This window comes from Necator americanus (genome assembly GCF_031761385.1).
Source record: "Necator americanus strain Aroian chromosome Unknown Necator_2022.05.29.01.07, whole genome shotgun sequence".
Lineage (NCBI taxonomy): Eukaryota > Metazoa > Nematoda > Chromadorea > Rhabditida > Ancylostomatidae > Necator > Necator americanus.
The window spans coordinates 601337-620936 of record NW_026986548.1 but is presented as its reverse complement, the minus strand read 5'-3'; the positions used below and the strand labels follow the sequence as shown (position 1 = coordinate 620936).

Below are 19600 nucleotides of genomic sequence, written 5' to 3'. Positions count from 1 at the left end.
GTTTGTCGCCGTTGTGTCGGTCTTGGATTGCAACTGGTTTACGTGTCGAGTCCATACTTCGTTTCCACAGAGAACAGAGTAACGGTTCTGTGTTCAACACGGCGTGTGATGAAACTGGGAGTCCAGGTAAGTTTCTCTCCTCGATAATGGCAAAAAAATCGCGTCGTTGATCTCAAAGCTGCGGTGTCGTGCTCCATTTCGACGATTAAATTCGACGATTCAATTGAGATTCCATTTTGATGTCAAGTGTACCGTTTGCGAGATCTCTAGAAAATGAAATTAGATCGAGTTCCGTTCGAAGTCGGCATCCCAGGAAGGCTTCGGGAGGTGAACGCTGGTCAGGTGCAGACGGGCAGCGAGTGGAGAGATATGCCATCAGAAAAGTCTGTAGTGCATCCACTGTTGGTTCCTCCCTCTTCAGCTTTGCGGGTCTACTTTTGAAGGTGTCCACAAAGCGTTCTGCTTGTCCGCTGCTCTGTGGATGGAACAGCGGCGTGTGAGTGTGTAAGATTTCTCGGGAACGGCAGAATGAATGAACTGTGATGACGTGAACTGCGTTCCGTTGTCTGACGAGCGTCTCGAACGAACTTAGCAAAGATGAACTTCATTGCTTGGATAGTAGCCGTTAAGGAAATCGATGACATCTGGACGATTTCCGGCCACTTGGAGTAGGCGTCTACGATAAGTAGATAGTATCGTCGTTCCATCGGTCCAGCGAAATAAGCATGAACTCGAGCCTACGGCGAGTGTGGTTTCGGCCATAACTGTAGTTCAGCTTTCATCGGATCCTTTCGCACTGGTGTACATCTTGGGCAGGTCTTGACGAGTTTTCGATGTCGAAATCAATCGTGGGTAAATAGACAAACCTTCTTGCAAGCATTTTCATCCTTGTTTGGCCTGGATGAGCTTTGTGTAGTGCTGAAAAAACTCGATTTCGAAGTGATTTTGGAATCACTATGCGGGATGCAGTTAACAGACATCCTTTGACTGTTGTCATGGTATTTATGCGGTTGTAGTAGTGCCACAGAGGAGAATGGCGGTTGAACTTGGGCCTGTTTCCGGTCACAAGCTGGATAAGACGATCGGTTTGCGTAGCAGTCCGAATGGATTCGGCAGATGCTGGAAGCTGACAATAGTTTTCTGAGAACTCAGAAGTGACATCACCATCTATTGAGGCTAACACGAAATCTTCCGGTATCGATGATTGTGACGAGACGAGACGTGAAAGAGCGTCCAGTTGGTCGAAATCCTTTGTGTTCTTGTATTCGATAGTGAAGTTGTAGTTTAGCAAAATCGTGGTCCATCGCTGAAGACGGTTGGCACTGTATTCTTTTTTGCTTCCGAAGATTGCCAAGAACGGTTTGTGGTCAATCCTCAGCGTGAAATTTCGTCCATGGATAGAACGATGGAACTTCTGCATGGCGAAAATGAGAGCGAATGCTTCCTTTTCAATCTGGTAGTTCTTCTGTGGTTGTGTCAGGCAACGGCTTGCGTGATAAATGACCTTCTCGCATCCATCTGCGGAGCGATGTGAGAGAGTTGCTCCCATCCCGTACTTTGAAGCGTCAGCGGCGACTATGATTGGGAGACTTGGGTGGAAGTGGGTCAACAGGAGATCCGAGCTTAGGAATCTTTGCCTGAATCTTGTCGAAGGAAGACTGGCACTCCGGTGTCCATATGTAGACAACAACCTTTTTCGTATCCAGTCCAAAGGAGCGCGTAGATTGTGGATCCCTGACGAAGTTTCCGTAAAAATTGTTGAGTCCCGAAGAAGAGCGAAGTTGGCTGACTTCGCTCTTCTTTGGGACTCAACAATTTTTACGGAAATCCTTCGTAGCGGGCATCTTCTGGATAGCTTTGATCTTTTCTGGATCGAGGCGTGTCCTTGTGCGTTGATGACGAACCCAAGGTACATAGCTGATCTCCGTCTACAGAAAAGCACATTTGTCAAGTCGAACGCCGAGTCCGCAGCCTTGAATCCGCTTGAACACGACCTTTAGTCGAGTATTGTGTAGGCCAATGGTTCTACTGGTAACAAATATGTCGTCAAGATAGGCTGAGGTTCCATCTATTCCAGCGATAAGAGCATCCATATGTTGTTGGAGTACACCATCAGCTGGTTTCACTACAAATTGTAGTTGGTTAAAGCGATACAGTTCACACTGCGTGGTGATAGTTAGTAGTTGCCTTGAGACATCGTCCACTTCCAGTTGGAGATACGCTTCGGCTAAGCCTAGCTGTGAAAAGTAGCCTCCTCCGTTGAGTTTCTTGAAGGTGTCCTTTGGGTTTGGAAGCGGACGCTGGTTTTGTTCCAGTGCATCGTTCAGTCCGGTTCAGTAGTCTAGAAGCGGATCGGTCCATTTTTGTTCTGAACGACGATGGGTGCTGCCCATTCTGAGTGATCAACGGGTTCCAGCACGTGTATAGACACAAGTCCATCGATTTTGGTTGAAATCCTTGGCAGCATACGATACAGGACGAGCCTTCAGAAAAACACGCTTCGAGTCAGGCTTCGGAACGAGTTTACCCTTTGACTTAGTACAACAATCCAGTCCAGAAGCAGATACTGTTAGAAACTTCTTCAGGTGCGTTGCGAGAGAAGAATTCAAGGTGCTGAGCGTCCTTGAAGAGATGTTTCAGACGGAACCTTCCATCAGGTGACGAAGCAGTGGCTCGTGTTGGGCGATCCAATCTAACCCCAACAGCGACAGCGAGTCAGCTACATGGCAAGTACCATATTCTAGATGATCATCAATGATGAAGTTGCATTCGTAGCATCCCCGGAAGTTGATTGGTTCGTTGTTGGCAGACTTCAGTGTCAGACGGGATGGTTGCAGCTTCGGTCGACCCATGGCGGTCCAGTCTCCTGTGCTCAGCATTGTTACATCCGCTCCAGTATCAAGACGCATGCGTACTGTCTCCCCATGAATCTTTTCTCTCTACGGCAGATGCGGTTTACAGCGATGTCAGCATGAGTCGAAGCGATGGTGACGCTGTTGGCAGACTTCCGCTTCAGCTTCGGCTTCCGCTTCTTCTTCTCCCGGAAATTTTTGCAGAATGCTTGCTTGTGTCCAGAGCGTCTGCAGTCGTGGCATCTCTTGTTCACGAATGTCCAGTCTCTAGACCAGTGATTGGCTCCAACCGAAAACAAGGTGACGACGGCTCACGATTTCGACTCGTTTGCGAATCCACAACGTTGACATGCAGTAGACTTGATCGTTCGAGGAGTGCAGCATCCTGACAAATTTCAAAAAAGTGCTGAACTTCGGCAGCAAGCTCTTTTGGCGTAGCTTGAAGGCTGTCCTCCATCTTGCGAAGGGCACGACCACGAACATCGGTATCCTACGGGGCGACATGTCCACATATCCATACGAGGCATTTCATCTGCTTAGGTGTGACGTCGTTGAACTCAGCCGTCTGTCATGATGCTGATTGACCAATCCGGTGTAGTCGCGGAGACTTTTCTCATTTCGTTGTGTCTTGAGATGGCGTAGCCTCTTGCGAATGCTGACGTATTATGTCCAAAAAATTTCTTCAGAGCAGCCACTATGTCCGTTAAGGGAACATCGTATGCTCCTTTAGAAAAAATGTGGTTTGTGAAATAGGTATATATGACGACGTCGAGTTTGAAGACGATTAGTCGAGTTTCTGCCGCGTCGTCCATGGTAGCACCGTCCTTTGAGATGACTTCCTCGTAACGATTGTACCACACTTCGAATGTTCAACCATTGTCGGGATCGCACACGATTTCAGGTCGATGGAGAATCAATGGGTGTCGATACAGAATTCGTGACGAATTCGGCCGTGGCGACGGGTGCTGTTGGAACGACTGGGTGCAAAGCGGAGGTCATCTTTTCCATACGCTTCATCAGCTAGGCGAACATTTGCTGTTTTGCCTTGGTTTCTGATTCCAAGACAGTACGCTGAGTTTCGGCATCCATTATGGAGTCGCTGTTCAGTGCGCGGTAACAGCAGTCACAGCAGATCGACCGGAGTCACTGTCACCGGAAGCCAGGTGGGTGTCTACTCAGCGGTTCGGCCAGGAAAAAGGCAAGACTGGTTTGGAACTTGACCCTCTGTTCGACCGGCTTGGAGGCCGACAGAGAGTCCTTGTACCAGAAACCGACTTCACCAGCAGTGCGAACGGGCTTGGACCCGTAGTTGGAGTTCTTGGGCAAAAATTATCATCCTGAGCCGTCCGCGTTGTAGTCCGTTGATCGCCAGTTGTTGTGGTTGTCCCTACAGCCGGAGACGAGTAGCTTTATTGAAGTCGAGCACGGAGAAGAAAAGAGAACATTATCCAAGCAAAAACCACAGGGTGGTAATACAAGAATGCAACTTATCCAATGCGGGTTTACCCTACGCGAATAACAGTGGTGAAATTCCCATCCTACAACAGACAGGAAAGACGGAATTGCAGGATTCGTATGGGCTAGGATGACGATCTGCACTTCTAAGGCACGTGCGCTTGCACCGAAAGTGGCCATCGAAGATATGATGATGTGAGCCAAGAAGATTAAGAACGAAGTCATCGGACTGATCAAGACGAGACGACGTCACCCTCTTAACGCCGTATATGAAACTGGAGCAGAACTGTTCCTAGGAACATGCGACAGTAGAGGAGTTGGCGTCTTCGTCAACACGAATAATACAAAGAACATCGACTTTTTCGAAAAATCTACGACCCGAATCGGATGTTTGAGGATGAGACGATGTGGTTCAATGCCAACTTTGTCTGTCTTCGTCGCTTACGCTCCAACATCTAGCTACGAAGAAGAAGTCGAACCGTTCTATGCATGTGGACCTGGAAAAGTCCTACGGGGAAGATCATGCCTTCTACAAGGTCATAACTGGTAATTTAAACGCCAAAATTGGGCCGAGAAAAACTTCACATCGGGGCTACGGCCTACAATGGAATGAGCAGGGAATAGGGTCTCCTAGTTCATCAAGACTAAGACCATCCATGGGAACTCGCAATTCCAGATGTCCCCTCTCTACGCCGGACGTGAGAGTCACCCGGTGGAGGGTGTAGCAATGAAATTGACCACATCATCTTCAGTCATAGCTTCTGCTTGACGGATGTCGCTGTTGTGGCAATGTTCTATACGGAATCGCACTATTGCCTCCTCCGCGGAAAATTTTCGTTTACCCGGAGGGAAGAGAAAGCCGCAAAGCTCAGGAAGCGAAGTCTCAGAACTGTCATTAACTGGCATCTTTTCGCTATGATAGCCGGCTTTTGGGAAGATTCTGCAACGGACAACATCGACGAGGAATACGACCTGCTCGTTGAACATCCTTCACGACTGCACGAGGAAGACAGAGTTTTGAAACCGCCAAAAAATCTTTTGAAACTCTTAAGCTGATACACCAGCAGCACGAGCCGCAGGCAACCATGAACTCACGTTCGAGCTACCAAGCTTTGCAGAAAGGCGATAAAGGAAGACCGTAAAAAGAGAAGAGCAGAAGTGCTGGCGAAAGCTGCCGGTTGTCTTCCCACCACCTCAGGGAAGACGGGCATGTCATTCCAGAGGTTCTCGCGTCCGAAGTACGACATGCTATCATGTCGGTAAGAAATCGTACGTCACCCAGTCCTAACAGGATAAGAGCCGAACATCTGAAGAACCTTCCGCCAGTACTCATCAATACCCTGGCGAGGCTCTTTATACGTTACCTGTCGGAATGCAAGGTTCCTAAACAGTGGAAGACCAGCAAGACCGTGTTGTTGTATAAGAAGGGAGATCCACATGACATTGGCAACTATCGATGCTTGCTATCCGTCATCTACAGGCTCTTTACAGGAGTGATCCTAAACGGGATTGAAAAGTTTTGGATGAAGGACAGCCATGCGAACAAGCAAGGTTTCGAAAAGAATTCTGCACAATTGACCACATTCACACTGTTTCCAAACTCATCACGAAAAGATATCACGAGATTACGGGATTCCGCCCTTCTCACCCTCATCGACTTGAAAAAGGCCTCCGAAACAACTGAGGCGGAAGCGGTCATTTAAGCCCTGGACAACCAAAGCGTCCCTACTCGGTATATAAAGGTACTTCGAGAGATGTACAGTAACTCTACGACCAGAATTTCGCGATTCTACAAGTATATCATCATTGACGTGAGGAGAGGAGTTCGACAGGCTTATACAATCTCACTCAAAATATCCACAGCCACTCTCGAGAAGGCAATGCGAAAGCTGGAATGAGGATATGGGAGTGAAGGTTGACGGTCGGCAGCTACACCATTCGCTTTGCTGGTGACATTGTTCTGATAACATATAGCATCAGCCAAGCGGAGCGGATGCTGACTGAGTTCGACGAAACACGTGGATGTATCGGTCTTCAGCTGTATCTGCAAAAGACGATGTTCATGCGTAACGGATGGGTCTCAGATGCCCCATTCACACTCAACGGAGCGAACATATCTGAATGCACTAGTTACGTTTATCTGGGTCGGGAAATAAACATGATTAGCAACCTGACCCCCCAGCTAGACAGGAGGAGAGGAGCGGCTTGTTCAGCGTATAAGAGCAGCGAGGATGTAGTGAAGAAGACCGATAACACTTGGGTTCGTGCTCACCTCTTCAACACCACCGTACTTCCTGCTTTGACCTGTGCTTCGGAAACCTGTGCATTTCGTAAGCAGGAAAAAAAACACGATGACACAAACATTAAACGCGCAATTGAGAGAGTGATGCTGGGAGTATCCCACTTCACACAAGTGAGAGACGGGTTTCGAAGTCCTCTCCTCCTAACAATCGAAGATTAGAGACGCCGTCGCGTTTGCCAAGGAAAATAAAAAAAGGTGGGCCGGACACGTGATGCGCTCTAACGACAGCCGTTGGGTCAGAACCGTGAGCGACTGGGTTTCTCGCGATATTAAGCGCACTACAGGAAGACCGTTCGGTGGTCATATTTTTTCACGACGTTCTTCAAAGAAAATTATGATGTTTTTCGTGTCCCACGCGAAAGAGGGAACCACTGAGCGACTGTGGCATGCGATCGAGACAAATGAAAGAATTAATGGCGCCTGCTTGACCACTTCGAAGATCAACGGGAGTCAAGGTCATCAGGATGAAGACTGCAGGGCTGGCCTCATTGGTCTTCAAGCGCTCGCTCGTGGACGCGGTGCGTTCGCAAGAAAGAATGCCATCTTCCACGCCGTTTTTTACGACGATTAGTTGAAATTGAGTGAAGTCACGCTCGTTTCCGTAATGTACAACTTGAACTCTACATTTTTGTTAGAGTTTCCATATCACGTCAATTCCGTGATACGCTGCCCTCAAGACAGAAAGACCCTACAACACAAGTTAAGTAAAATAAAGATATGTTCGATGTATTTTTGAACTAACCGGATTATCGAAGAATTTGAAGAGATCTTGAAGGTAGTTGTTTAGAAGGAGATCAATAGTGGAATTGAATCGACTTTCATCAACTGTAATGTGGATGTAAGTATATTCAAGCAGCACAGTGCTCAAAACGGATCTTCTTACCGTACTAATCCTATCAAAGAAGTAGGTACCCTAGGGAAATTTTTAAGGAAAAATTGGGGTTAGATAGAGTGGTTTCCTCCACTCCCATGGTGATGTTTAGGAACAAATTGGAGTGGATAAATTTCTTTTTTTGAGAAGCTCTCCTAATTATGAGGGGAGAGGGGATTTTTTTTTATGAACAACTGGGATGCGAAAAAAAAAACCGTTGCGCACACCAAAACAAGATAAATTTTGACCTTGTGAAAGAAGGGAATTTACGACTTTATGTATTAAACCAGCCTGAACTTTTGAACTTCAGGCTTTTTTTTGGTGTTCGCCTTCACCGATCAATAAGCAATAAAAATGGAAACTTTTTTTTGTAAAATTAGATTTGCTTTTTTCTATCAACGCTTTCTTCAATTTTTTTTTTCACCCCAAAATTGAAGCATAGATAAAAGATTTCATTTTTCGTTTTTCCCTAAAACCATCAGTTCTACATTTGGAGAACAATCAAAGTTGATTTTACATCTATGTTCCTCTCAAACCTCCGCAATTTGGAAACATTATTTGAAGTATGAATTTCCTCCGTTCTCAACTATTAGCAAAGAATGATGTGCTAACATGGAATGACATGAATATCACCATTGTATTGATAAAAACAACGTTCTACGTCAGATCGCGCGAACTGTAGGCTACTATGTACTGTATTTAAACAGCCGTTCGCACGTGTGTTTCCCATTTTTAAAGAAAGGATGTTAGCAGCATCAGGAAGACATGCTGGGAAATAGATATGTAAAGGAACCATAGAAACCCATCCTACTGCGTTCGGGCTCCGGCGCACCAATCCGACAGTGGAAGCCGTCTTTCCCCATTCTATAACTTTTTGGCACCGGCGCACCATTCCTATCCTATGGGACCCGTCCCACCCCATTTTACAGTTATCTGCCTCACCAAACCCGACACCAAACCGACGCCATAGTATTCGTCTCCCTCCTTTTGGAATTTCTTGACTAGGACACGCGCATACACAGATGCATACACGTGACAGAATAAGCCCGTTGTTATACAGCATGATAGTTTCAAATTTGGGAGTATAGATTCACATAAAAGTTTATTTACCCTCACTAACATATGAGAGAAACTAACTTGCCTTATCAAAGCCAACATAGACAAGCAACATAGATGAGGTCCATGGCGATGGCTCGACGCGTCATCAAATCAGAGTTTTGCATAATTGTGGAGTATTTTCGTGACACATACACATACACACACGGAGTAAGCGCGTTATTATATAGCATGATGGCAAACTATGAGGTATAACCTTTTTGAGGATTCAAAATTTAAAAGAATTTCAAGATTGTAGATATGGAAAATCTTTTGGCAGACATTTCTTGCAAAAAAAACAAACGCATACTCGAAAAAAAAACTCTTTTGGATTTCCACCAACTGTCTATTGTTCCTTGGTACACCGCACAGAACGTGAAGTTGCCTTTGTTCTATGAATCTTGAAAAATAGCTATCTGTAGCCATCGTACAGCTCCCCTGGCAATTTTGAGCAAAACCTCTTACCGCCTATTTGATCGTATTTGCACTACGTCGAAGTGCAAAATATGTCAAGGATGATTGCATGGGTTTATGTGTTGTTTATCTGATTTCCAGTATGCAGTGCGGTGACGAATACGTAGGAGAAATAGCTAGACCACTATGCATAGCAGGGTCAAAACGACATGAAGCACTTACGCAGTTGCACACACGGCTTCTCTGGAGGCGCTTCGGTGGAGCGTAGCGGCTAGGAACACGGTGAAACCATTGCTGGCCCCACCCATCGCTGCAGCTTGTCACGGTCCCAACTCGCTTTCAACTGCTGCCTCCACCGCGCCGTTTCAAGCGTGTATGCAAATGCAGCAACGCAACTACACTCGTGATTCATGTCGTTCTGACCCCACTATGTTTAAGTCAAAGAATACCTGGACGGCAAGAGGAAATCACGTGACTATACTGTATTGAAGGATCATAGGGTGCGGCATCATAACGGAGAAGATTTTGAAGTTAAAAGCAGGATATTGGCGCAGAAACCTAGCACTGCGGCGCCTGTGGAACCGGAGACGTTTTGGATCCATTCCAAGGCCCTAAGGATGAATCACTAAGAAGAATGACTCTGCGTTATGCGGGAACCCGCCCAATATTTAAGGTTGATATTTGATTGCGCTAGCCGCCTCACCACGCTTGTCTGGCAGTAAAAGAATTTCTTCGTTGAGCAGATAGGGTGTTTCATCCTTTCAGGCTCTGAAGAAGGCGATATCGCCGACACTCTGTCCACGAATAAAGGATTATAAAAACTTTGTTCCGGATCAATTAATGGAAGCAAATACTGAAGCATCGCAATGTCGAGGTTTGTTGAAAGCCGTACATGGAGAATATGGTTAGTTATCTAAAAAACGATTATAACGGAGGGAAAAATGATATGGACAGTGGTAATGACTGCTTATTTGAAATGCATCGATAACTTTATTATAGAGATTTGCACGAAAGAGGTCCGTATCATTTTTTAAATACGAATTAATTCTATATTAGGAGAGGCAGGTTTGCAGGAACTGCGTGAGTGTGCGTGTTGTGTAGCAGGTACGATAAAATGGAAAATAAAGGCAGATTTTAATCGTGCTGCCTCGTGAGATCCCATAGTAGCAGTAGCACCGAGCGTAATGTGCAAGGCGTTGCATATTGTCACTAAGAATTGTTCGAAATTTTTGAAACAGATTTTCTCATCCACGTATGTAGTTTTTTTAAATGTTATAAAAGGGAACTGACTATCCTCTGATTCTCTTATCTCTTCCACATCCTTCAGAAACCGTTGTTGCAGTTCATGAAATCGTGAAGACGTCTTGTCGCGGATCTCAGCCTTTAAAAAATTCGCTCACGAGTGTTTCTATGAATACTGAGCAACGTTATGAATTTCTCATTAATTTCCTACGAACGAATTTTCTAATTAAGTGATACCATTAAACCCAAACACAAACATTTCTGTGATTTATCCCTAATTTGCTGGCTACAGTAAGGCTTAGTCGCAATTAATTATCGGAACTAGATTGCAAGAAGAATACTTTTGTACCTGGAAGTGAGTCTTAAAAATTCGTTCAGACTATAGTGCGATCAAAAAAAAGTTTCTCTTATCTATCCTCATCTTCAAAAAAGCTTTATTTGGAAGTCTTAAGGTGTGCAAAAATAGCTCCTATTCCACCATTCTCTTTCCTACATATAATGTGTACCTTGACATTTTTTAGAGTTCGAACGAAGGTGGTCAAATTAAATAAAAAGAAAAGACGTTCATTCGCTTTGTGAGACTTCGCGAGTTTGCTTGATTTGTCCCACAGCTTACGAATTCCAATCAACTTATTTTTTGAGAAGGGAAAGAAGAAAAGAAGCGGAAGGATAAAGATGTTGATTATTAACTCCATGAAACCCAAAACACAAGCAAAACTTAAGAAAAACTGGAACAGAATATTTTTACAGCTAGAACATGGACTGTGGACACTTCTTATTTCATCTCAGTCCAGAAAAACCGTGAGGAAAAACTGCTTTGTCCATACTCAGAAAAGGATATTTTACTTCTAAAACCATGTGTCTCCCCCGAGAAAACATATATGTTTCTACGGAGATCCTGTCATGCATTTTTCATGAAGATTCGCTTGCTCCTTTACCATTCCATGCCTCACTTTTTCCGTTAGGAGCTCTTGCTGATAGATGGAATGTTAAGGTACAGTCCCGTTCTATTTGAGAAGTCAGTGCAGAAATCGGTTCATAGAGTAGCACTAAAGAAGAATCACCGTTGAATGTTTCATGTAAACATGTAAACTTCCTTTATTCTAAGAGTAAAAATCGTATAACCACAATAAACAAGCTTACAGTTTGAGAAAAAAGTTCTGACTTTGAGAGATGTACCTCTCAATTTAGTTGATTACTTTTACAAGGCTCAGTCAGCACATCCTTAACGGCAAAATTTAAAAAACGTGCAGAAATAATTTTGAAATGCAGAGTCAAGCTCCTGACGTCAACGCTGGAGAAGTTATTAAATAAAGGTGACGTTTGTCCCCAAATTCTTGCTCGGTGATTAAAATTAGCGTGTGCATGTGTTTTTCTGCAAATTTTCGAATTTTAATTGGAAAAAATATTAAGCGATTCGACTCTCGTCACTGTGTCACAGTACTGAGACAGCACGCTCCACTACCTATTCCTTTATATCAGTACTCACCTCATGGGGATGTTCGAGATACATGAAGATTATTGCACCCATATAGATGTAGACCATGCATGCAATCACAAGACCAATGTGAAGTCCGGAAGAACGTAGCACCTCAAATAACTTGACTGTTAGAAATGTTTTCTTAAATGTCACTCAAAAGCACACATTTTCCCAAAATACAAAAGGAGAAATTGCTTTATTTGGTTAGATAATCTAGAACAAGAGTAATTCAGATTATGTTGCCGTTTCTAATATTTCGCCACCTTCTTTTCTTTTTTGTTGTAATTTTTCAATAGGAGAAGAGAGCTAGAGGCTTGTATTATGTGAACTGAAGAAATACGGACGTTCTTCCGCTTTATTCCGACAATAAAATTTACGTCGTAAGGGCTAACCGACTAACTGATCAAACATGCGCCTTTTTATTTGATAGTTTTTGTCAATTTTGATGGCAATTTCATGATCCCGCTACTAAGAATTCCTCGCAATTATTGGCAAAAAATTTGACCTCACTTTCACCAGCCTCTCTTGAGGGCAGTTTTGTACCATCAAGAAAATTTTGCAAATGCTTGATAGTCGATAGGTGACAGTCGCTTTAATGCCAGGTCTCGAGTATACGAAGAGTGCAGCAGAACCACCCATCCACTCCCATCCTCCAGGAAGCACTCGCTGCTTCTGACGCGTCGTTAAAGATGTGTGCAGTATGGGCTTACTTCGATGGAACACAAAACCTTTCCTATTGAACAATTCAGGTCGCTTCTGGTCGATCGCTTGCTTCAATCTGGTCAATTGTTGACAGTAGAGTTTAGTGTATGGCCCGATTGGGGGAGCTCATAGTGGATGATTCCCTTTCAATCCCACCAAACACACTGCAAAACCTTCTTGGCCTCTAACCCCGTTCGGGGTTCATTTGGCCTTGCTCACCGCGATTGTACCAAGATCTTTTTCGGTCCTTGTTCCCATAATATCACCTTGAAATGGCCATATAGTATGACTCGATGTGATGTATACATAGTCAAGTATGGCTCATTAAAGATATCTAGCGAAAACGCTCAGAACTTTTTACTTCACCTAATAGTACCGTTTTTATTACGCTAGCGACAGATCGTCGTTGTCGCACTATCGGTTGCCCGGCCATAATTGCTGCCAAACCTCCTGCCTTCCTTGCCATATTCTATGTTAGAAGTCCCTTAAATAACCGTAAAAAATGGATGAAAGTTCAAAAATAGCTAAACTCGTTCTGTGAATTACGCCTGAAACGTGTCATAAGAAATGATGAACAATTAAGATTCAATGAATTCTTAAACGGAAATTCTTGAGTTACTTTGATACTTTGACTCATCGTCCTTGTAGATCGCTATGTGATTATGATTACAAGACTTTCAAGTAATCTATTGTTCTTAAGGAGCTTGCTGGTGCGATCGGTTCCCAACCAAAAGGTGTTAGAGATAGACTTCTTACGAAGTTCCTAGTAGATACATCATCATCACATTCAAGTGAAAAATGAAACTGTCATCATTATGAACGATTAAAAAGAGAAAAAAAGAGAGCAAAATGGGTTGCCATAACCTATTTCAGGAGCAGTAATAACGGTTCCAAGAACGAACTTATGCAAGTGAACGACCATTGCGCACATCGGCTGAGATGAGACTCGCAGTTGGACTCCTCTCGCTACGAAATGCATGGAAGGCTACGGCATAAACCATTTTTTTCCGTCTTGTAAATGCGAAAACGCCACCGAGGTGTCAAATCGCCAACGAAGATGAGACGTCTCTTAGACAAATGTGTCGTCAATAAAAATTCTAATATTCGTTCGGGCTCATCAAGAAAATGAGGTTCCCATTTATGAAGGAAAAACGCCAGAATTGATAAGTTCCTTCTCTTAATGCCACTCAGTAGGGGGGTATAAATTGACCGTTTTAAAGCACAGCACATCCATTAAAGATACCTACAGATATGTTAGAAATAGCGCTGACAAAAGTTTAGCAAGTAGTAAGTGCAACTTCTGCGAATGTTATCCTTTTCGTAAAAATCAGCAGTTTCTTATATGTTTCTCTACCAAAGTGTCATAAACGACGATCCTAGAAGACAAACTGAAATCTTGAAAAACTTAGCCCAATCTTTTTCAGCACCGTCTGACTATACGAGGATCGCTATATATTTCTGTAATTCTTGGTATCTTGATCAATTGTTCCCATAGTTTTTTTTTTTGACAGCTATTTAGGAATCTTCATGACAACTTTCTACGTACTTGCAGACGCCAACACCTTCCTGAAAAGCGCCAGCGTTTCTGCAAGTACGTTGGAAGGTTTTTCCTTTCTGAAAAACTTTTATAAGCCTAGTTTCTGATGAATCAGAAATCGAGAGTCTTGTTCGTGCAACTTCCACCTTTTCAAACGCAGTTGCATTTCTCCCCTATCTGTAAGATACACTAGACCTAGATAGCCAAAAGAAAGTGATCAGAGCAAACGCTTGAAGAGAAGAAAAAAAACTAAACTCTTCCATCCTTGCTTCTAACGAAGTTAACATTCACTGAGTGTTTCGTCTGGGCGGTTCACTTTTAAGAAAATTGGAGTTGGAAGCAGAAACAGGAGCGTCTCTCAATTTTAAAACAAATGGTAAACTGCTTTATTTGATTTCTTTATGAACTGACTTTTAAGAACAAATATTCCGAACGAATATATAACAAAATAGCAACGCACTCGAAATGATTCGTTATTCCTTTGCCCTGGATACTGACATTTTTATGACTTTCCTTCAAAAATTTCACTCAGCACTAAGCTCGAGAAAATAGCTCAACGCGCGCAGCGCAGCCTTCACGGTCTCGAGTTCTTCGCAATTCCTTATGAAAGTATCTTTCAAATTTTTGGAGAACAAGGGTCAGAATTGCGTTTACAATATTTTCACCACATTCCCTTTTTCGTGTGGTACATTAGTAAGCTCAGCAGTTATCTTGCTGAATGGAACAAAGGTCTTCAACGATTTATTTTTTTTAAGCTTCCATTAAAGTTAAAATTCGGTGAGGGCAAGCTTGTAATTTAGCGGTATCTCTTTAGTTCTTTTCCGCACTGTTGTTCTTCTAATTGTCACAAAATCCGAACCTCTAGCTAACGACACGCGTTCGGACTTTCTATATTGCTAGCTCAAGTCGCCTTAACTGATGAGCAAAACAGTTAGGTATCGAGCATCTTCCGTAGATTTCTTCTACAAAATAAGTTATGTTGTTGTTATAAGCAAAAACTTTATTTTGCTTCCAGAATTGTTTGCATTAAGAGAGATATTCCGAGGCACTTTTATTTAAATGACAAACCTAGAATTTCAAAAAGTCGTTGAGTTATCATACGAACTTGATTTCAATTCTGCATATATCTATATTCTCCTGACTCCACTCTCCACTACAATTTGGAAATGTTACTCGTAGCATTGGACAAAGCTTCCTTTTACTTCTCTTCCAAACCGTGATAAACGTGGAATGTTATGATTCACAGCCTACTGATAAGGATCAGGTTCTTGCTTTAGAATCTGCTCATTAACTATTATTTAGAGCGACTCTTTAGGTGTTAAAATAATTTTTGAAAACAGTGCATCACCCGTCATCACCTGTGTGATATCCCGTTGTTCATCGTTGTTCCTTCGTCGCTTAAGCTTCAACATCAACGTATGAAGAAGGAGAAGTGGAAACTTTCTATGCACAAGGACTTGGAAAAGTTCTACAGAGAAGATTATACACCTAAAGAACTTCATATCGGCTTTCAATAGAGTGAGCAAGAAGAAAAGCGTTCCGAATTCAAAATGGCGACAAAAACCACCTACTCACTCACAATTCCATAAGCCCCTCTTTACGTTGGACGTGGGAGTCCCCCGATGAAGGGTGCCATATTGAAGTTGATAACATCACCATCGGTGATGTGATCAACTTCAATATGGCACCCTTCATCGGAGGACTCCCACGTCGTTCGTTTGACGGAAGTCGCTGTTGCACCAAAGTTTTATACGGAATTGAACCATCGCTTTTCCCAAGAAAGATCTTCTTTCACGCAGGGGGGACAGAAAGGCGCGATTTAACAGTGCGGACTCCCAGAACTATCATCAATTTCGCTTTGCTTGTCGGCTTTTGGGAAGATACCGTGGACAACAATGACGACGAATATGCTCGGCTTGAAGAACATCTTCACGACTGTATGAGGAAAGCGAAAAGTTTCAAAACCAGGAAGAGACACCAAAGGGATAAAAGAAGATCAGGAAGAGAGAAAAGCAGCAGTATTTGCTGAAGCAGCAAAGGAAGGTAAGAGTATTCGCTACGCCCGTCGAAACTTCGCCAATCGTAAAACAACAGTGACTGCTCTTCGAAGTCCGGATAACAACTACAACATCAAGAAGCGGGATGGAGAAGATCATTCACGGCTTCTACTGAAGTCTCTTCGACAGCCACGTCCACTTGCCTCCCCACCATCTGAGCGAAGATGGACATGTCATTCCAGAGGTCCCTTCTTAAATCCGTCATGTCATCATGTTGGTGAGGAATCGAACTTCACCCGGCCCTGACAAGATCAGGTCTGAACATCTGAAGAACCTACCGCTAGTCGTCATCAACACACTGACCAAGCTCTCCACTTGTTACCCGTCGGGATGCAAGGTTTCTAAGCTATGCAAAAACAAGAAAGACTGTGCTGTATAAGAAGGTAGACCCACAGGACATCGGCAACTATATACTACTACTCTGTAACTGTAACTACAACTGTAGGCTTACTGTTTGTCGTCTACAAGCTCTTCACAAGCCTAAACACGATAGAAAAAACATTAGGTGAAGGACAGCCATGCGAGCAAGCGGAGTTTCGAAAAGATTCAGCACGACTAGCCACATACACACCGTTTCAAAACCCATAGAAGTATCACGAGAGTACAAGATGTTTTGTCTCATCTTTTTCATCGACTTGAAGAAGGCCTTCGATTCAGTTGAAGTTGAAGCAACAATGAACCCTTGGACAAGGTATTTCTTCTTCCTACATAAAGATACTTCATAGGTTGTGCAACAACCTCACAACGAAAATTTGCCTATTTAACAACAATGCCACAATCAATGTGAAGAGAGGAGTTTGTCAGGTTAACACAATCTTGCCCAAAATGTCCAGTGCCACTCGCGAGGAAGCGATGCGAGGATTCGAATGGAATAACAGTGAAAGTGGAAGCCGGTATTAACACCAATCTTCGTTTCGCTGATGACATCGTTGTGATAACATCAACGATCATTCAGGCGGAACGGATGTTGAATGAACTTGATAAAACTTTTAGAAGGATCGATCTCCAGCTGAACTTGGAAAATTACGATGTTCATGATTTATGTTTAGGTTGGAAAATTAACATGATGAACCACCTGAGCACAGAGCTGTGGAGGAGGAAACGAGCGGCTTGGAGAGTAAATAAGAGCATAGAGGATGTAATGAAGAGGACTGAAAACAGCCGGGTCCATGCTCACCTATTTAACACCATCGTTCTTCCTGCTTTGACCTTCGCTTCAGTAAATTGGGCGTTTCGCAAGCAGGAGTAAAGTGTGGTCAGTGTTATAGAACACGCATTTAAAAGATGCCAGAAGTATCTTGCTTTATGCAATTGAAGAAGAGAATTCGAAGTTCAGCCCTACGTCACCGCCTGAAGATCGGAGATGCTGCCGCATTTACCAAGAAATGTAAAACTAGGTGGGCCGGACACGTGATGCGTTTCAAAGATAATCGTTGGACCAGAGCTGTGAGCGAATTAATACCACGCGACATCAAACGCACCGCATAAAGACCGCCAACTCAACGATCAGTCCTTAGAAAATGCTTCAAAGAAAGATACGATGCTCTTCGAGTCTCTCGGGCTTCTTTTCTCTTGAGAGAAAAGAAGCCACTGAGCAACCTTTCCTCCAGATCGGTTCCAATGAAAATATTATTGGTGCTCACTCGAGTAAATCTATGGGCAACGGGACACAGGTGATACAGGTGATACGTAATGAGGGTCTTTGCAGACGCGCTCTTTTCTTTTAAGTTCCTTCGTTGTACTTAAGTTGCAAAAGTATCAACTCCCCTACCTGTATTACTGTTTGTAATCAAGAAAATGAGATTTGTTTTCTATAAGTTGATCAAACGACGTGGTATAGAAACAACAATAGTGAACGAAAGTACTACAGAATAAAACAAACAATTAGTGGAAGAGAAAATGCAAAAGGAGAGGGGGTGGGGTGAATCGAAGAAAGAAGACAACAGCTAGGACTTGAGATTAACCTCGTTGAACTTTTTCTATAGGTTTTTTTTTCTCACGTGAGCAACGCAGAAGCGCCCTTGATTAATGGATTTTACTTTAGAGAGATTTTGGCGGTGAGCAAAGGCAGCTCAGAGTATCTTAATTCTTACCCTGTCTATGCAGCTCCAAAGTTGCAGGAGTGAACTTTCCTAATATTGTACTTACGATAACAAGTTGCAAAATGACTGGTGCGTTGTGATCCAAAGCCGTTCACATGACGCTCTGAACATTGTTATTTTTTTTTCTCGTTACTGAGCTATATGATCAGCAGCATCCAAAAACAGCCTTTTTACAGTGAAGAACTGATATGATATATAATCTAGTTCGTCCTCTTCTCAAGGAAATTAATGCTGGAAATTCTTTACCAGTTGTTTTTCGGACATTAAACAAATGCTGTTGGGCTCTTTTCTTAATAAATTCGAGAACTTGAGGCAGCTATTCAAAAAAAAAGAGAAAATTCAACAAATTTATTTATTCAAAAAGAGAACATCGAGTGGTTTTGTAACATAACAACATTCGTCCTGGAAACTAGGCCACTCTTAGCAATTCAGCATTCCTCCTCATCCGCCATATTCTTCAAAGCTTACTCCACTGGACCTCCACTCGTTTCAATCTCTATCGAGTAACTTGAATTTTTGTAGACAACAACCAAGCTTTCCCATTGAAACTATACAATTCTCTTTAAGCACTGTCTATGTGACGATATGTAGTACAGTAGTATGGTATCCATTTATTGTCTATCGTCCCACAAGACAGCACCAACTCAAATTAGCGCTATCGATGAGGTGCAGAAATGAGAGCAGCGCGAGCTGAGGAACGGTGGTCGAGGAGCAGAGGTTTCGAAGGGGACCAAAGCGTTGGGGCGATATGGTAGAGACGTCTCGAAAGCGCTCCCATTACCCTTCCTTTTCGATAAATACAAAATTGTGTCGTTTCCATTACGTTGATGGCACTTAAAAGTCGACTAAATCAAATTTCTCCTTGAATGTTTTTTCACATCAATTAATTAGGCTGACAACTTACCCATGGGCGTTTTCTTCCATGTTAAAAAGACCTAAGATATTCTCAGTGTTTTATCCTTACAAAAGAGCAGTTCCATAGAAAGAATAAAACAACAGCTCAAAGCAAAGCTCAAATCTCAAAGCTGGAAATTTTTACTTCGAGAACGTATTACGTACGGTTCGACCCACTGACGGGAGATAAGGGAAAATTTAATTCGGTTCTAATTTTTTCAGAAACGGAGAACTATCGCATGTTATTCAGGACTATACTTGTTGTTCTTCTCATCGTTCCAGACAACTTCTTCTCTTCCTTCATTAGCTTTCCTGCTCTTCATGCATCTATTTGGCTTTTTCAACGTCATTTCTCGCATTTTTTTTTCAAGTCTTTTTTGTTCTTTCCGGAAATTTCCATACCTCCTTCGTTGCCCTTCAAAGTACCATTTAGCTGCTTTATCACGCTGCAAAAAAAAAGAAGTTGCTATCGGATGATTTCTGTGATGTTGAAAATACTTTCTATTTCTGTGTTAAGTTTTCATCTTGAAAAAAAAAACGGTAACGACTTATTCCTCAACCCAATAAGATGGTAGAAACAATTTCTGACGGCTGTAA

The 19600-nt window shown here is 43.0% G+C and overlaps 10 protein-coding genes across 11 annotated transcripts; 6 read left to right on the top strand and 4 right to left on the bottom strand.

Moving 5' to 3' along the window:
* Positions 1 to 778: 778 nt before the first annotated feature.
* Positions 779 to 1549, bottom strand: RB195_026527 (uncharacterized protein; the record flags this gene model as incomplete). Its single annotated transcript, XM_064177001.1, has 1 exon — positions 779 to 1549. One exon carries the CDS (start codon positions 1547 to 1549, stop codon positions 779 to 781), a length of 771 nt encoding a protein of 256 aa, XP_064071005.1.
* A 259-nt stretch (positions 1550 to 1808) lies between these two features.
* RB195_026526 (uncharacterized protein) lies at positions 1809 to 3236 on the bottom strand (the record flags this gene model as incomplete). The annotated part of the gene is made up of 5 exons (XM_064177000.1): positions 1809 to 1928; positions 1995 to 2125; positions 2735 to 2939; positions 3006 to 3119; positions 3168 to 3236. 5 exons carry the CDS (start codon positions 3234 to 3236, stop codon positions 1809 to 1811), a joined length of 639 nt encoding a protein of 212 aa, XP_064071004.1.
* RB195_026525 (uncharacterized protein) lies at positions 2828 to 3241 on the top strand (the record flags this gene model as incomplete). The annotated part of the gene is made up of 1 exon (XM_064176999.1): positions 2828 to 3241. One exon carries the CDS (start codon positions 2828 to 2830, stop codon positions 3239 to 3241), a length of 414 nt encoding a protein of 137 aa, XP_064071003.1.
* A 527-nt stretch (positions 3242 to 3768) lies between these two features.
* Positions 3769 to 4193, top strand: RB195_026524 (uncharacterized protein; the record flags this gene model as incomplete). The annotated part of the gene is made up of 2 exons (XM_064176998.1): positions 3769 to 3846; positions 3960 to 4193. The coding sequence occupies 2 exons, from the start codon at positions 3769 to 3771 to the stop codon at positions 4191 to 4193; spliced, it is 312 nt and encodes a 103-aa protein (XP_064071002.1).
* Positions 4194 to 4722: 529 nt separating this feature from the next.
* Positions 4723 to 5363, top strand: RB195_026522 (uncharacterized protein; the record flags this gene model as incomplete). Its single annotated transcript, XM_064176996.1, has 2 exons — positions 4723 to 4853; positions 5060 to 5363. The coding sequence occupies 2 exons, from the start codon at positions 4723 to 4725 to the stop codon at positions 5361 to 5363; spliced, it is 435 nt and encodes a 144-aa protein (XP_064071000.1).
* RB195_026523 (uncharacterized protein) lies at positions 5013 to 5294 on the bottom strand (the record flags this gene model as incomplete). The annotated part of the gene is made up of 1 exon (XM_064176997.1): positions 5013 to 5294. One exon carries the CDS (start codon positions 5292 to 5294, stop codon positions 5013 to 5015), a length of 282 nt encoding a protein of 93 aa, XP_064071001.1.
* A 197-nt stretch (positions 5364 to 5560) lies between the features above and the next one.
* On the top strand, positions 5561 to 6010 carry RB195_026521 (uncharacterized protein; the record flags this gene model as incomplete). The annotated part of the gene is made up of 1 exon (XM_064176995.1): positions 5561 to 6010. The coding sequence occupies one exon, from the start codon at positions 5561 to 5563 to the stop codon at positions 6008 to 6010; it is 450 nt and encodes a 149-aa protein (XP_064070999.1).
* A 131-nt stretch (positions 6011 to 6141) lies between these two features.
* Positions 6142 to 12879, bottom strand: RB195_026518 (uncharacterized protein; the record flags this gene model as incomplete). Of its 2 annotated transcripts, XM_064176991.1 has the most annotated exons (6): positions 6142 to 6351; positions 7352 to 7434; positions 10280 to 10370; positions 11721 to 11822; positions 12633 to 12679; positions 12780 to 12879. In XM_064176991.1, the coding sequence occupies 6 exons, from the start codon at positions 12877 to 12879 to the stop codon at positions 6142 to 6144; spliced, it is 633 nt and encodes a 210-aa protein (XP_064070995.1). The 2 variants fall into 2 exon arrangements, with proteins under 2 accessions (XP_064070995.1, XP_064070996.1); XM_064176992.1 differs by lacking the exons at positions 6142 to 6351; positions 12633 to 12679 and adding an exon at positions 7241 to 7297 and having other exon boundaries at positions 12790 to 12879.
* On the top strand, positions 6301 to 6768 carry RB195_026520 (uncharacterized protein; the record flags this gene model as incomplete). Its single annotated transcript, XM_064176994.1, has 1 exon — positions 6301 to 6768. One exon carries the CDS (start codon positions 6301 to 6303, stop codon positions 6766 to 6768), a length of 468 nt encoding a protein of 155 aa, XP_064070998.1.
* On the top strand, positions 6821 to 7180 carry RB195_026519 (uncharacterized protein; the record flags this gene model as incomplete). The annotated part of the gene is made up of 1 exon (XM_064176993.1): positions 6821 to 7180. One exon carries the CDS (start codon positions 6821 to 6823, stop codon positions 7178 to 7180), a length of 360 nt encoding a protein of 119 aa, XP_064070997.1.
* Positions 12880 to 19600: the final 6721 nt, after the last annotated feature.